This window comes from Vanellus vanellus (assembly GCF_965231255.1).
Source record: "Vanellus vanellus genome assembly, chromosome: 1".
Lineage (NCBI taxonomy): Eukaryota > Metazoa > Chordata > Aves > Charadriiformes > Charadriidae > Vanellus > Vanellus vanellus.
Window position 1 is genome coordinate 39,817,029 of NC_138905.1, and position 14,991 is coordinate 39,832,019.

The following is a 14,991-nucleotide window of genomic DNA, read 5'->3' on the forward strand; positions in this document are numbered from 1 at the left end:
TCCAGTGTCTCACCACCCTCATAATGAAAAATTTCTTCCTGATACCTAATCTAAAACTACCCTCTTCCAGTTTGAAACCTTGTCCTATCACTACATGCCCTTGTAAAAAGTCCCTTCCCATCTTTCCTGTAGGCCCCCTTTAGGTACTGGAAGGCTGCTGTAAGGTCTCCCTGGAGCCTTCTCTTCTCCAGGCTGAACAACCCCAATGCTCTCAGCATGTCTTCATAGGAGAGGTGCTCCAGCCCTTTGATCATCTTCGTGGCCTCCTCTGGACCTGCTCTAACAAGTCTATGTCCTTCTTATGTTGGGGAGCCCAGAGCTGGATGCAGTACTCCAGGTGGGGTCTCACCAAAGTGGAGCAGAGGGGTGAAATCACCTCCCTTGATGCGCTGGCCACGCTGCTTTTGATGCAGCCCAGGATGCGGTTGGCTTCCTGGGCTGCGAGCACACGTTGCCCTATGTACATTTTTATGCGTGCACCTATAGAAATGACCGGTCCGGTTGTTGGGAGGTACTGATACCTGGCAGAGGTGGTGTGTTTCAGCCCATCGCTGCTGTCCGGCGGGGCAGGAGGTGGGGGTACGCCTGCGGGGGAGGGGGGGAGTGGGGCGGGGAGAGGTCCTGCACCTTTCCCTGGGCGTCCTTGGGGCCGCGTTTTCTGAAGCCCTCGCTCCTGTCAGTGGCTCCCCGCCGGCTGCGGACCTCCCTCTCTCCCCCCGGCGCCGCGTCTCCCCGGTTCTCGGCGCGGCAGCTCCGCCCGCGGGGCCGCGCCGGGGCGGGCGGGGCCACCGGAAGGCGCGAGCCCACGTGTCCCGGCGGGGGCGGTGCCGGTGGTGGCGGCGGCGGCGGGGGACCGGCCGGTGCGCTTGGCGGCCGGCGGTGCTGCCTCAGGCGCTGCTGTCCCCCGTCCCCGCGGGGACGCGCCATGGGGTGGATGCCGGCGCAGGGTCGCCTGGCGGCGGGGCTGCTGGTGAACCTGGCCGCTTCCATCTGCATCGTCTTCCTGAACAAGTGGCTGTACGTGCGGCTGGGCTTCCCCAACCTCAGCCTCACCCTGGTCCACTTCGCCATCACCTGGCTCGGCCTCTACCTCTGCCAGGCGCTCGGCGCCTTCTCCCCCAAGAGCCTGCAGCCCTCCCAGGTGCTGCCGTTGGCCCTCAGCTTCTGCGGCTTCGTCGTCTTCACCAACCTCTCCTTGCAGAGCAACACCATCGGCACCTACCAGCTGGCCAAGGCCATGACCACGCCGGTCATCGTGGTCATCCAGAGCTTGGCCTACGGAAAGACCTTCCCTCTCCGGATCAAGCTTACCCTGGTGAGGAGGCGGCGGGGCTGAGGGGAGCGGCGTCGCCTCAGGACGGGCGGGCGGAGGGAGGGAGGGGGGCGCGGGGGTTCCCCGCGCCCCCCTCCCTCCCTCCCTCCGCCCGCCCGTCCTGAGGCGACGCCTGAGGCGAACCAGCCCGGCCTAACCCCCCCCCCTCCCCCGCTTCTGTCCACCTCCACAGGTCCCCATCACGCTGGGCGTCTTCCTCAACTCTTACTACGACGTCAAGTTCAGCGTCCTCGGCATGGCCTTCGCCACCATGGGCGTCCTGGTGACTTCCCTCTACCAAGTGGTGGGTAATGGGCCGGGGGGGGGGGGGGGCGGGGAAGGGCGGGAGCGTGTGTGGTGGAGTTGATCTTCAGGCTGCTGGCCCTCGGTTAGATCACCGTAGAGCACCCTGCCTCCCAGGAAACCCTCTGTGCTTCATTATTTATTTAAAAATAAGCCCCCAAATTGTCATGATCCTCCACGACCCCTGGTGTGTCGTATAAGGAGTTGGTCGTCCTCGCTGCTAAAAAATTAGGGGTGTCATCTTTAACGTGGTCGTGAGAATCTTTTCAAGGGGTGAAGGTGGCTTTATGGGTAAAGCTCCGTTTTGCTGAAGAGCAGAGATTTTCTCCTTGCTGAAGCAAGTGCTTTGCATTTGAGCTTTTCCCTAGAAAGGATATTTTCCAGTCCTTCAGTTAATCCCGTGGTTTATCCTTGAGCTATTTACATTTTATCAGCATCCTTCTTCAATTTCGACTATACACAGTCTAAAGTGTTTTTGTAGGGGATGCGTTAATACATACGCACAACGTAACCTTTCTGGCTGCTTATGGTTGAAAAAATAGATGTGTCCAAGGACTGCCTTAGCCCTTTCTGCTGTAACATTGTACTAACAGCTCAGGACCACTTCATTATCGGCCATGACTGTAAAAGCCTCACAAATTAGAGGCCCCTGTCATGTGGATATTATAGCCATCATCAATTTGAATGTGAATTTCTTTGTAACAGACGTACCATGCCTCCAAAATAAGTGAGGCTCTTTGACCCGTAGTGTACAAGATAATAAATAATGATCTCTTGTCCTGTCCTGGGGCAGGAGGAGGAGAGAGATGCTGCATAATAACTTTAAGTGGTGGTATGTGTACTGGAGAAATGGCAGTAGCTGAGTGAAAGTGTTTTGTAATTTTTAAAAAAACCTCACCAAGTTTATATGCTGGAATCCATGTTACTGATTAATGTGATTTATGAAGTATTAAAGTAAACATCATTCTTCAGTACGATATAAAGATGCGTCTTTTTGCCTGTAACACCTGTCTTCATAACCATAGATAACTAATGTTGTCTCTTAAAGCATGCTACATTGAAAATGTAAGTTATAGTCAATCATAGTCAATATTGAAATGAAATCCAGTAAATTTGGCATAAACTGGCAAAAGAAAGCCAAACACTTACTGATATTTTTTTTTAGCTTGTGTGTGGAGGAAAATGAGAAGAAAGGAGCAAAAGCAGATCTCTGCTTAGGCAAAGGTGCTCAGCTCCATCACAGACAGGATCTGGAATTTGTGTTGAGAATAAAAGAGAGCTGGCATTTTCTTTCCAGCTCTGCTATTTTTTTTTGTTCTTCCTCAAGTATAATAGTTTACCCCCAGGCTATGGGAAAAGGAAGGTTTAGCCACTCAGGGGTTTTTCACTGCCCCTGCATATGATTTTCTCCTTGCATGGCTTGTGTGCTCAAAAGAGACAAACATATGGGCCTCCAATTAGGCAAAGGTAGAAGATGATGCTTAGCAATCTGTTTGTGTAGTTTTGTCTGCAGGAGACTCCCTCTGTGTTAGTAGCCAGTTGACTTTTGCTCAGAGTTTTCCATTTATGTTTTTTTCCCTCATATTTAACAGCTTTCTCTTTCTGGTTTTAGTGGGTAGGAGCTAAGCAGCATGAGTTGCAGGTAAACTCTATGCAGTTGCTGTACTATCAGGCACCAATGTCCTCCGCTATGTTGTTGTTCATCATACCCTTCTTTGAGCCAGTCTTTGGAGAAGGAGGAATATTTGGGCCCTGGACACTTTCTGCTGTGGTAAGGCTTTTATTGACTGTGTTTAAATAAATAATCATCATTGATGTAGTTAAATTTGGTAGTAAGGTCTGTTTCTTTGTGAAGCAGATTTTTGTACAGTTATTTGTGATGATGAGATGAGAGGGGCATATGCAAAAGAAAAAAAGAAACAACCTTGTTGTGTCTGCCCCACTTCCTCCCGGAGGAGTCTGTCTGTCAATTGATTTACCTCCTTATTCTTGTTTCTGTTTAGAGGGCATCTGAACAACAGGAAAATCTGACAAAATCCAGAAGCTTCCCCTAGTGTATTAAATTAAAAATATGTAAGTGCCCTAGTTCCAGCTCTTACTGTCCACTTAGAAAAGAGATAAGCATGCTCACTTTTGACACTCTCAACTCCTCTTCTGTGGAAGGATGTCAACATTGGTTGTTCTCTAGAATTGCTAGTTTATTTTCACTAAGAAAGCTATAATTTCTCTATCCTTCTGTCCAAAAAAAAGAGCCAGTGGCATATTCGTATCACTGCTGATTGTGTCACTCAGTGATGGGTCATTTCTTGTAGCGCTGAGTTTATGAATGGGATAGCAAGTATTCACAATAATAAAATCAGATATTTTTCCAAACTAGTTTTTGGTGTGGCCATAAAGAAGACTTCGTCTCAAAGGTAAAGATTATGATCTCTATCTGTATGAGTAGCCAGATTTTCCAAATCACTCTTAAATCTTCACTGAGAGAAAAGGCTTGTGGTTATATCAGCATATATTTATGGACATCATAGCCTGAGCTACTTCTACGCATCAGTGTCTGTACTGATTAGAAGCTGTTTCTATTTTTGTTCTCCATATGTTTTTATTGCCTGATATTTTGCATTTGAAAGTAAAGGAAACTAACTAAATAACCTGAAATATATCTACAAATGGCCAAAAGCATGTCAGATGATTACTGACCGTGTTCATTAATTCACAGATAATGGTACTGCTGTCTGGAGTAATAGCCTTTATGGTAAACTTGTCTATTTACTGGATCATTGGAAATACATCACCTGTCACGTATCCTTTGTAACGTTAGCTGTTTCTCCGGTTTCCAGATGAATTATGTTAGCATTAATTCAGGAGGATTTACCATGGGAAAATTGTTTGGTAACCTGCCTGCTTTATCTTAAACGATGAGGCTGGAAAAGCACGTTCATGTTTTAGTGTATTATGTTTCTTTGTTCAGGATTTATATAGATAACAGTGGTTCGCTTAACTGACGTGACCTTTATACCTGTAAAGAATATTTACCCATACTTGCACTACTTTGAGGAAGAGTCGGCGTGTCGGTTAGTTTGTAGTGTACAGTGGGTGAAAGGCTTTAGGTGGAGGTTAATTCTCATAGCTGCAAAGATGCAGGAAAGTTGCGTGAGTTGCAGTCAGTGTGACATACCATTGCATGCTTTGCCTGTAATTAATGAAGTTCCCAGGTGTTTCTGTTTACAAATAAGAATACGGATATTTGCTGTTATCCTTAACAGATGTCTAGGTATAACATGTTTGGACACTTCAAGTTCTGCATCACCCTCCTGGGAGGGTGCCTCTTATTTAAGGATCCACTGTCTGTTAATCAAGGCCTTGGGATTCTGTGCACATTGTTGGGCATTTTAGCTTACACCCACTTCAAGCTTAGCGAGCAGGAAAGCAATAAGAGTAAATTGGTTCAGCGTCCCTAAAGCAAGGGGTTCTGGAAATTAGTAATATTGTGAAGGAAAACAAGTATTTAAATATGCATTGATTCTAGAATGCACAAAAATGCCTCGTTCATTTAGATCTGTGGTTTTAGTTTAACTGCCAGGATCGTTATTCTGTAACTAAACTGAACAAACTGAATTATGTAAAATGCTGGGGTTTGACATCTCAGTCTGTCCTATCGTTTTCATAAAATTTAAATGGTAACTTAAAAGAGAAAAAGGCACACTTCAAATTGCTGTGGAAATTGTACTGAAGTAATTATATTTTTTTGCATACCAAATGAGATCATGATGGCTACATTTATAATACAGAGAAAGAGAAAGAAAAGGAATCTGGTCTTTGTGATCGTGCCAGTATTACTGTTGTGAAGAAACTTGGAGGCACTTTTATGCAGATGTTCTGGTATGTAACGATGCTTCCTCCTTTTTGTCTGGTGAACGATGAAGAGGAAACATACTTTGTTCAGTGGGTTTAAAAAGGGCTGCCAAGATCAATCCTATTTCTTGTATGCTTTCTTATGTATGTTTTGGCTTCAACAGACTAATACATTTTTGGCTGAAGAAAGTAGATAAAAGTACAGGTGGAGAGAGACTAGAGGAGACACTGGAAAACTTGAAGCCACAGTCCAAGCTATAGGAAAGCAGGAAATCAGATCTGAACAGTTAATCTTTAATTTTTCTTTTGGTCCATCAGGACATTCATGAAGTCATTCGTGTTTTAGAAAATTCTGTTACTGCTTTATGATTTTCTCTATGCCAAAACCAAGGCTTTACATGAGATCATGTAAGTACTCTCGAGCCTAATAAAATCTCTGGGTTTGTGGTAATAGCCAAATATTTTGCAGCCCGTGCACACAGACACCCATGCTAAAAATACTCTTGGAGAAATCTTCAGAAAGGTCACCATCTGTAATGGACATGAAGGTTGCCCAGTTCTCTCTCCCTACCTTCAGCCCCACCTCCCTCACTCCCACACCTTCCCCAGGAGTTAAGTTTGGTGGGATCTGCGGATTTGTCTGCTTTGTTCCTGGGGGAGCCCAGGGGCTGTCTGGGCAGTGCTGGGTAGGCAGCGTTTCTGCAGCAGAGACGGTCTCTGGAAACTTATCGAAGTGACTGAAGAGTGTGAGGTGGGACCTGCTTCTGCTCTAATTCAGGAACGCTTTGAAAATTATTTTATGCCGGTATCAAGCGCTGGTTTTGACAACGTGGAAGGAAGTTGAGTGCTGTTCTATCTAAAAAAAGAAAGAAAAAATAACTGCTTTCAGTAAATCTGGTGAGGACATATGTTCACTAGATTTGCTGGGTTAGAATTTATTTGCAGTATCTTAATCCTTACATTTTGGGGTTTATTTTATTTTCATCTACCTCTAGCAGATTTTAAGAGGGAAATTATGTGAACAAAACCAGGTATTTAAGTTTTACAGCCACCGACAGAAATGATACTTAGTTCCTCTAAGTGTTTTTTACAATAGAGATAACGAGTCTTTGTGTAAGAAATGATGCAGATCTTCTCAAGCTTGTAAATTATTTATTCTGTTACAGAGTTCTTGATTTAAGAAAAAGTTATTTCTCTGTGTAACCTAAGTTTACACCATAATACTCTCTATTATTTCACAGTTAGAGATACCTGAATAATTTTACATCTTTACCAACTGTGTCTTAGACATTGTATTGGTCCAAGGATAATTTTTTGTACACGTTTTTATAAATCTATAATTAGTTTGAAAGTTTGGCCTGGACTACTGAAAGATGTGTTCAGACAGGACAATCTCTGGATGCATATCCTTCAGTACGTCCACTGAGAAAGCCATTTGCATTAATTTGTGCTGTGCACAAGTTCTTCTAAAATGTAGCTAGACTGCAAAGACTCATACAGTTAGAAAACAACTGAATTCGAAGTTTGTATGACAACAAAATTTGGGATGAGACTGATGTAAGTACAAAGTGGTGGAATGAACAAAACAACCATGTCTGAAAATACAAAAGATTCCTTAAGGAGAGAAGCAGATCTGCGAGAGAAGGTTAACAGTATCATTAAAACAATACATTATAAATACAGTCTGCTGCTGGAATGTGTAAGTCGTGGAGGTCACTTAAGTGACGTGGTTTTTTTCATATGTTCAAGAGCTCTCCTTTGAGATTTACCTGTTGTATCTAACAAATGAAGTATCTTGAACTTTGTCATATGGTGCAAAATACTGAATCCAGGAGGCTTGTGTAATCGTGGGATGAATAGATCTTTGTATGTATTGTTTCTTTGGATACCATGTGTAGGGTGGGAATAAATTTTTAATCACTTGACTGATACCTGCTTATTGCAGGGGAGAACAGTTGTTCCTGTCTTTTTTCAACCTCTGCTTGAATCGCATACGCTTTAGGGGTCTAAATGTGTACCAGACAAAATGTTGCCACTTGGATTTCTGTCTGTGCAACTATTGCAAGGAGTTTGCATGTTTTGGGGCTGAATTCCTGACACAAATGAGGGAGGCTGCATGCCTCCCCTGGGCAGATATAGGGACCTGCACGTGTGTACGCATACACTTGCCCACTGACAAGCCGCCTGTGAGCTTTTCTTCACCATTTCTTTCCCCCACCTAAGCCCTTCCTGAATGCTCCAGTCTCCGAGCGTTCTCAAATTCCTTCTCAATCCTGCCGAGGTTCCTTGGTCTCGCTTTTTCCCTGTGCTAAGGCTGTGCACGATTCCCTCGCTGCTCAGACCTCTCCCTCCACCCCTTCACGGAGAAGTCCCAGTGCTCTCCCAGTGGTACTGAGGAGGAGGGCAGGAGGAAAACAAAGTTAACAACTATTATGATGCCAGAGTAGGGTAACTGGCACCAGCCCACTCCTTCCTTCACAGGCAAGTATAGGTCGAGTTATGTGTTAGGGGGACTGTATCTTTCTAGAGGATATTCTAAAACAACAAAGAGAAGGAATGGTAAACTTTCAGTTCAGATGGTTTTGCTGCAGGCAGTGTGATAATTTACTTAGTTAAACTTTTAAATCCCGAGGTAAAAGTAGAGTTTAATAAACATTACTGATACTTACTTGGTGGGAAATTCGCTTATTCTAGTTTTTACTATATTACTTAAATATGTTTTCCTGCTAATTATATGTATTTCATTCAGGCTTGGCTTTCCTGAAAGAGGAATCGGAGACTTGGCATCCTTAACAATATGTAGTCATCACCCTGTATGTGCTGTTGCAATTAGAGTTGTACTGTACAAACCCCGGTGTTTGCTTTCAGCTTTTCGTTTTACTTCATAGTCTACATATGGCTAAACCATGGTAACAAGATGGACCTTGGTCCTTTTCTGCCATCAAGTGCTTTCCTGCTTAGATTAGCATTCGTTACTTAAAAAGGCTAACGTTAATGCAGTTCCAGTGAAAAGCTAGTGTAGATACAAGGGTGGTATTTAACAATTAGAGCAAATCCAGACGGTTCTGATTAAAATATGAGTGACTGGTGGTAAGTTACCTTTGCTAGCCTTGTCCCCGCAAATGCTTCAGAACAACATACACGAGTTTTTTCTCATTTTCCCCAAAGGAATAGGAAGTATGCCTTCACTGACCGATTCTCAGTTGAAAGCTTTGTGTTACCTTTAACTTTGGTAAGTCAGCACTTGTTTGACAGATTTTGCATCTGGTTTTGCACAACTTAACTAAGTCCTTGCAGGCTCTGGGGGCACTGTGCCGCAGGAGTTTTCCTGTCGGTGGGTGAACAGCTAACCTACTCTCTCAGGCTCAAGGCTGAAGGAGAGTGGTTTGCTGCTCTTACATGTATGAAAAGGAGGTTTGTCTTGCAGGAAGTCTACCTTCAAGACAGAGCTGCAATTCAGCAGGAATGTATCCTCTCTCTGTCTAATTTCATGAAATGAATGCCCAGTGATGGCCTGGGGCTAAAGCAACATTAAAGCCTTGTTTGGGCTACCCATAATTTTGATTAAGCATTTTTTTTAATTATTAGTGAGAGTCAATGCTGATGTAGTATTAAGATAAAAATCTCATTTTTGTAATGTCTTGCACAATAGGAGCTTCAGAAGAGTGTTTTATAACATTTTGGAGTACAGCTGATGTCTAATCCCTGTCTAGTTTGTCACATCTGCAAAATCTATCAAAAGGTAAGGATGGATTTTGTAGCTGGCTGTATATATTTATACAGCTGGGCTGCTGAGACAGGCTTGGTCTTGTGCTGCTAAACACTGGCATGCTGTGAATGTATTTAGCAGTGATTTAGAAATATCTAGCCTGAACTTCACCAAGGTGCTTAGGAAGGGAAAAAGGTGGCTTATTCTGATAGATGAGAGGGTTTTATCTTCTTGGTTTTAACAAAAAACGTGAGGCTTGTGGTTTAAGAGAATTCAGAGAACAGGCCTTAGTGTCCCTCAAATCACCTTTCATAATAAGATTTTTCTCCCAAGATGCTGTTTTGCTCCCAGTTATATAGTTGGTTTAAAAAAAAAAATAGAGCTTAGATTACAGAGTTGTAGGTGTTTGCTTGTGCTGTGGGTTTTTTCCTCTTAAAATTTTACATTAGCTATTCACAACCCAACTTCCCTGTTTAATGAGAAAACAAAAAAGAAAGGACTGTTGAATAAACGAAAGGTAGACTGGATATATAGTGAAGCTATGTTTTGTTTTTCACAAGAATTTCACTCTTCTAATTAATTAAAGATGCAGGTCTTTCTGTTGTGTGTTGTTTGTTTTTTTTTCCTACTGTTATGAACAGGGAGGTGTTCAAAAGCACCGGCTTTCTGCTCCATACAAATTCACTCTTCCTGCTGGTGCTCTCTCTGATTGCAGTCTCAGCCTTCCATTTGACAGCTCAGTTGCTGCAAAGATGATTGGGATGTCAGCCACAGAAGGTTAAGGACATGAAGTGAAAAACTATCAGCAGGAGCTGATATAATCTTGGGTAATGAGAAATCCTATTCTAAGACACAGAGACATCTTACCAAAAAGACGCGCGCTAAGCAGCAGGGAGAGGTGTGGATTTATCTCTAGGCAGGTACTGCAAAGAATGCAAGAGCCAAATTGTTTGAATTCTTGCTGTGCCACAGTAGCTGGCAAATTTAGTTGAAACTAGCCTTAAATAATATAAAAATTGAAAATATAAATGCCACGGGGGGGCGGGGGAGATAAAAGAGCTGGATTAAGGCAGTATGAAATCTTTGCCAGACTCATCCCACAGCGATGGTTAACCTTCATGAGAGAAGGGAGCTATTGTTCCACCTCCCCTTCGCCAAGTGATGCTGGGCTTACTGAAGGAGGGTTTGTGTTCCTGAAAACTGGTCTGCTTTTTTTCAACTGTATCAGTTGGTCCAATGAAAACACATCAATCACCTCTCCCTACAGAGCTTGTCTCACTGCATTTACTGTTTCTGCTTTCACCTAGCTTACCTGGATCGCGCTCCTGTCTTCCTCCAGTAGCTGAAAGGTCTAATGGACCTCAGAGAGTAGAACGTAGCCCATCTCTTGGGGTAACTGCAGTCAGCCCTGCTGTAGGGAATCCAACCCAGCCCAGAGGGTCATAGTTACAATCCACAGTACAAGGAGAACTAAAGAAAGGGGAAATGTGATCCCTTTTCATTGTTTTAGTTGCAAGGCAGTTACTAATCCTTTCAAATTTTAATCTTTGTCATTTCCCTTCGGTAGGTGCATGAGAAAGCTGCCTTTCCTGTTTCAGTCAGCCCTTTCTGTATAATTATGCCGTATTTTAGGGAATTCTGGAATTGAGACAGAAATTGTATTCACTGCTCACATAAATATATTGACCTTACCCAGTGTTGCTTTTTTTTTTTTTTTATCTAGAGACCCTTGACTGTCTTCCAATACAGAAAAAAAAAAAATTGCTTAAAATACAGGATGAGTCAGGTTAACCTGAATCAAGAGGTAATTTGCCAGCTCGGGAGTTACATGTGTCTTCCCAGCTGCTGTGGCTCAGTACCTAATAGGCACAATATGCTGCCTTTAGAATGGAAAGGCAGGAACAGACATGGACAGATTAAACGTAATGTAATGAAAGTAAATTATGTATTTAGAAACAAGAAGTGGGGATGATCTAAAGGTTGCATGGAGATTAGCGTTGCAAAGATATATTCTGATTTGTTAGTGGCTTCACAAGAGTATGAATACAAGCCTTTTATTTGAAGGCACATGGTTATGTTTAAGGAGCTCCAAGAAGTCCAGCGCAGACGTGTGGGTAACTGGCACATGCAGGATGCACATGCAGGCTAGCAGCGTGTCAGAAATGAGATGGATTATTTTTAGAACCGCAGACGGCTGTGTCACATCCAGGAAGTGCAGGGAGGAGATCTCTGGTTGAAGCACAGCATAAGGATGTAATTTTTAATGACCTTGGCACAGAAAACAGCTGCATTTTTTACCTTCTTACAAAGCAGAGGCTGAGAAGCAAACTTGTTTAAAGAAGCTGTGTTCCGATCAGGTGAAGCACACGGAGTAATCATGGCTGCTGGGACCACAGAACAGACATGTTCTCTGAAAAAAAAAAAAAAAAAAAAAAGAGTGGATTAAGAGACAACTGAGAGGAGTATACAGCACGTATACATCTAGGCAGGTTTTTAAATGTAAGGTCTCGGTTTAGATGCTTAACTCCGCAATTGGGCATCTGAATAGCGCGGCCAGATTTGTCAGTGCGAACTTCTTCCCTTTCAGTTGTACTTAATGGAGAATGGCATGTGTTCAACACTTCCAGAAATGAAGCTGCATAGTTGACAAGTTTGACATTTTTTTTGGTCTCCAACTAAATTAGGTATGCTGTTTAACAAAGAAACAGAGTCCTTGTTCTGCTGCTTTACTCTTTCCATAATGTTTTTAATCCTCCTTACTCTTTGGGGAAAAAGAAACTATTTGCACACTTTTATTTTCTGTTGTGTAACTAACTGCAGTGACTGAATAGGTTTTGTTGTACAATATACTGGAGTTGCATATTAAATTTTTTGATTAAGATCTTGTAATTTTTCTACATGTGCACATGGGGATTCCACTCAGGTTTCTGTCTCTGAGCTGAATGAAAAGAGCCACTGGTATTATACAGCATCAACTGTTGTGAAATAAAGTGCTTCTCTCCAAGGAGTGGAAAGGGAACATTAAGGTCTTCTGGAATCCAAAGTGGTTTACTCGTTAAATGCATTTCTTGTGGTGGTTAGTCAAAAAGTGTTTTACTATTTGTTAATCCAGTTGAGAGGAGAAACCGACAGTGGTAGTCATATGTCCTTCAGGCAATTACGATACATATCTGAAAATACACAATCTCACTTTTCTGAGTGGTAAGGCAATTCTGATCAGGATTAACAAGGTACCAATGTTTTTTAGCTATTAACATTCCCCAGAGACCCACTTCTTCAGCTTTTCTTCAGGTGCAGTTTTACATAAGACTTTGGTCTACAGGTAGAAAAAAAGAGGGAGAGAGATGTAGTAGATTAGTTTCCCAAACAAAACCTTTCTGTAAAGGCTATTTTGATTCATGGATAGCTTTGCCTTTATCAGGGGTGGACATGTAAAACGTAATTCTGTACCCCTAAACCTACAGTCTCAATGAGATCCAGCCAACAGCAGAGTGTATGGACACATGGGTGGATGGCACGAGATGGAAGGTTACAGAACCAGCTGTACTTGGGTGTCATTCAAACCCCATCTTGGATCCTGAAGAGAGAAATTAAAATGCAGGTAGTTTGAAAATCAGAAACTTTGGGAAACTAGCAGATAAAGTGTAAGACATACTCTTGGCACACAATGCATGAGATGGCAGAGTCAATAGAATGGCATGTTACTGCTTAAAGGTACATGTCCTGCTCCTCCCTATGAAAACAGCTTGGGCACTTGCTTCTGCCCCTTGGTCTGACTGAGCTGGGAGATTCCTCTGACCCTCTGCTAGGCAGAATAGCCATCGCTGGTTGGAACAGCAGGCTGATGCCTCTCTGTGCAGGCAAGCACGTTTCAGTGCTGGGACAAGGGAAAAGAGTGACACCACACGGCTAGAAACAGGATTGAGGGAAGCGGGGCAGGGTGGGAGGCACCTCTTTCGGTAGTCCTCATGTAATATCCTCATGCCCTGCCTCAGAAGGCAGGTTTCAAAGGAGAAGGTTTCACACCTAAACAAAATGTCGAGAAAGACCTATTCTGATGTAGAGCTACCAACCTCTCAGCCAGAAGCCCTCAAAGAGTTTGTCAAGCACTCCACAGCGTATTTGTGTCTATAAGTGGTCTTGAAGTCTTTGGGAGACTGACTGGCTCTGAGCCTCCGTGGCTTGCTGCCACCCTCCCGTAGACCAGCAACTCTCTGTTCTCCTCGTCCCCTGCATAAAGGGAAGATCTTCAGCAGGTTTGTATGTTGGTCCCATTTTTCAGTGTGCTCTATTTAGCTGAACCAGTCTGTGCTACACCAGCTGTTTCTGCTTCCGTGAAGACAGCTTTACTCATTTAAGAGCCTATAATAATTCACAGAGTGTCACACAAATCAGAAATCATTGGGATATTATTTTTAAAGGCTTGTTTCTAATCAGTTACTTGTCCCTAAGCAAGCCAGGATTTAAATATCTCGTAGTTAACTATTCTCGGTGTTTTCATTGAGTGTAAAAGTAAGATAAATAGTCCCCTGATCTCCGGAGTTTCCTTTTAAAAATCAATGTAAATCAAGGGCATACAAAGATATCCAAAGAAATTATTTTAGGATGTGACGTCCTTATTGACTTATGGGATTTAACATTTTGGGGCTAGGAATGACTGAAAGGAAACAAACTTCTGGAAAGACTTTTCTGCAAAAGTGGCTTGACAGGTCTGGGTTGTAGCAGAAGAAGAAGCCAGAAACACTGGGCTGCAAAGAGGCATTGCTTGCACTGAAAACTGGAACCAAAACCTAGTAAAAATGGAGAGCTGATATGCATATATAAAGCGTAGATAAAAGCATAAATTTTCCTTACTTTTACTGCAGTCATCTTTTTGGTCTTGTGTGACATAATTGTATGGCTGCAGGGACCAAAAAGGGGCCCTTAACTCTCATTCTGCTGACAGTGCTGACATTCTCATGCTGACAGTGATGTGAGACAGTACTGCTCCCCAGCAGCGTGCAGCTTCTCCTCTCCCAGAGACGGTTGTCCTTTCCCATCTGTGTCAGCAAAGAGGAATGTGTGCCCATGCTGTGGTCTTCCTTGGATGCGATCATTTGAGTAACAGTTTAACGTGCCAGATTGTGAACTCAACCCACTCAGATCCCTTCGACTTACTGTTTTGCAAAGGCAGTAACTTTTGCTAAGAAAGTACAGTCGACAGCAGAGGGAGGTGATGTCTTGAGCTGGAGCAGTTTATTTGCTAGAGCTGCTTGATCAAAGCTGTAATAACAACAGCAAATCATGCCTGGTAGTAGGCAAGGAAATATCAAGATCACAATTTTGGAACTGTGTGGGGAAAAAGCTTTGAAAGTGATGGAAAGATTAGCCACAAGATGAACGAGGGTCTCACTTCTCAGTCTTTTATCAAAAAGAGTTGCCACAGTAAAATGTGTGTATTTGCTACCGCAAAGGAAATTCCCTTAATATCTGCACAAGCGGAATGCAAAATACACAGCTGAAACATGCTCTCTACAGATGTCAAGATGTACATTTCCAAAGAAGCTTTCACAGAGGAGAACAAGGTTCAGCTTGAAGTACAGTGCAAATGAGCTATAAAACAGAAAGACCTGCAAATTACCATCAGAAGTGTCTTCATCACCCAACTCACCTTGCAAAGAGAGCTTTCAGCTCCCTAGCAGCATAGGAAAAGCTGGTTAGCACTAGCTGACGCAATTATCAGTGGCAGCATGTACTCTTTACATGTCCCTAAGTAACACCTGAGGGAAACTTCTAGGAATTTGGACCCAGTTCTACCCCAGGAGATACTGCAGGG

General features: G+C 43.2%; 1 protein-coding gene across 1 annotated transcript; it reads left to right on the plus strand.

Moving 5' to 3' along the window:
• Positions 1–925: 925 nt before the first annotated feature.
• Positions 926–5,283, plus strand: SLC35E3 (solute carrier family 35 member E3; the record flags this gene model as incomplete). Its single annotated transcript, XM_082484733.1, has 5 exons — positions 926–1,315; positions 1,506–1,616; positions 3,228–3,386; positions 4,332–4,414; positions 4,887–5,283. 5 exons carry the CDS (start codon positions 926–928, stop codon positions 5,071–5,073), a joined length of 930 nt encoding a protein of 309 aa, XP_082340859.1. The 3' UTR covers positions 5,074–5,283.
• Between the last annotated feature and the right edge of the window lie 9,708 nt (positions 5,284–14,991).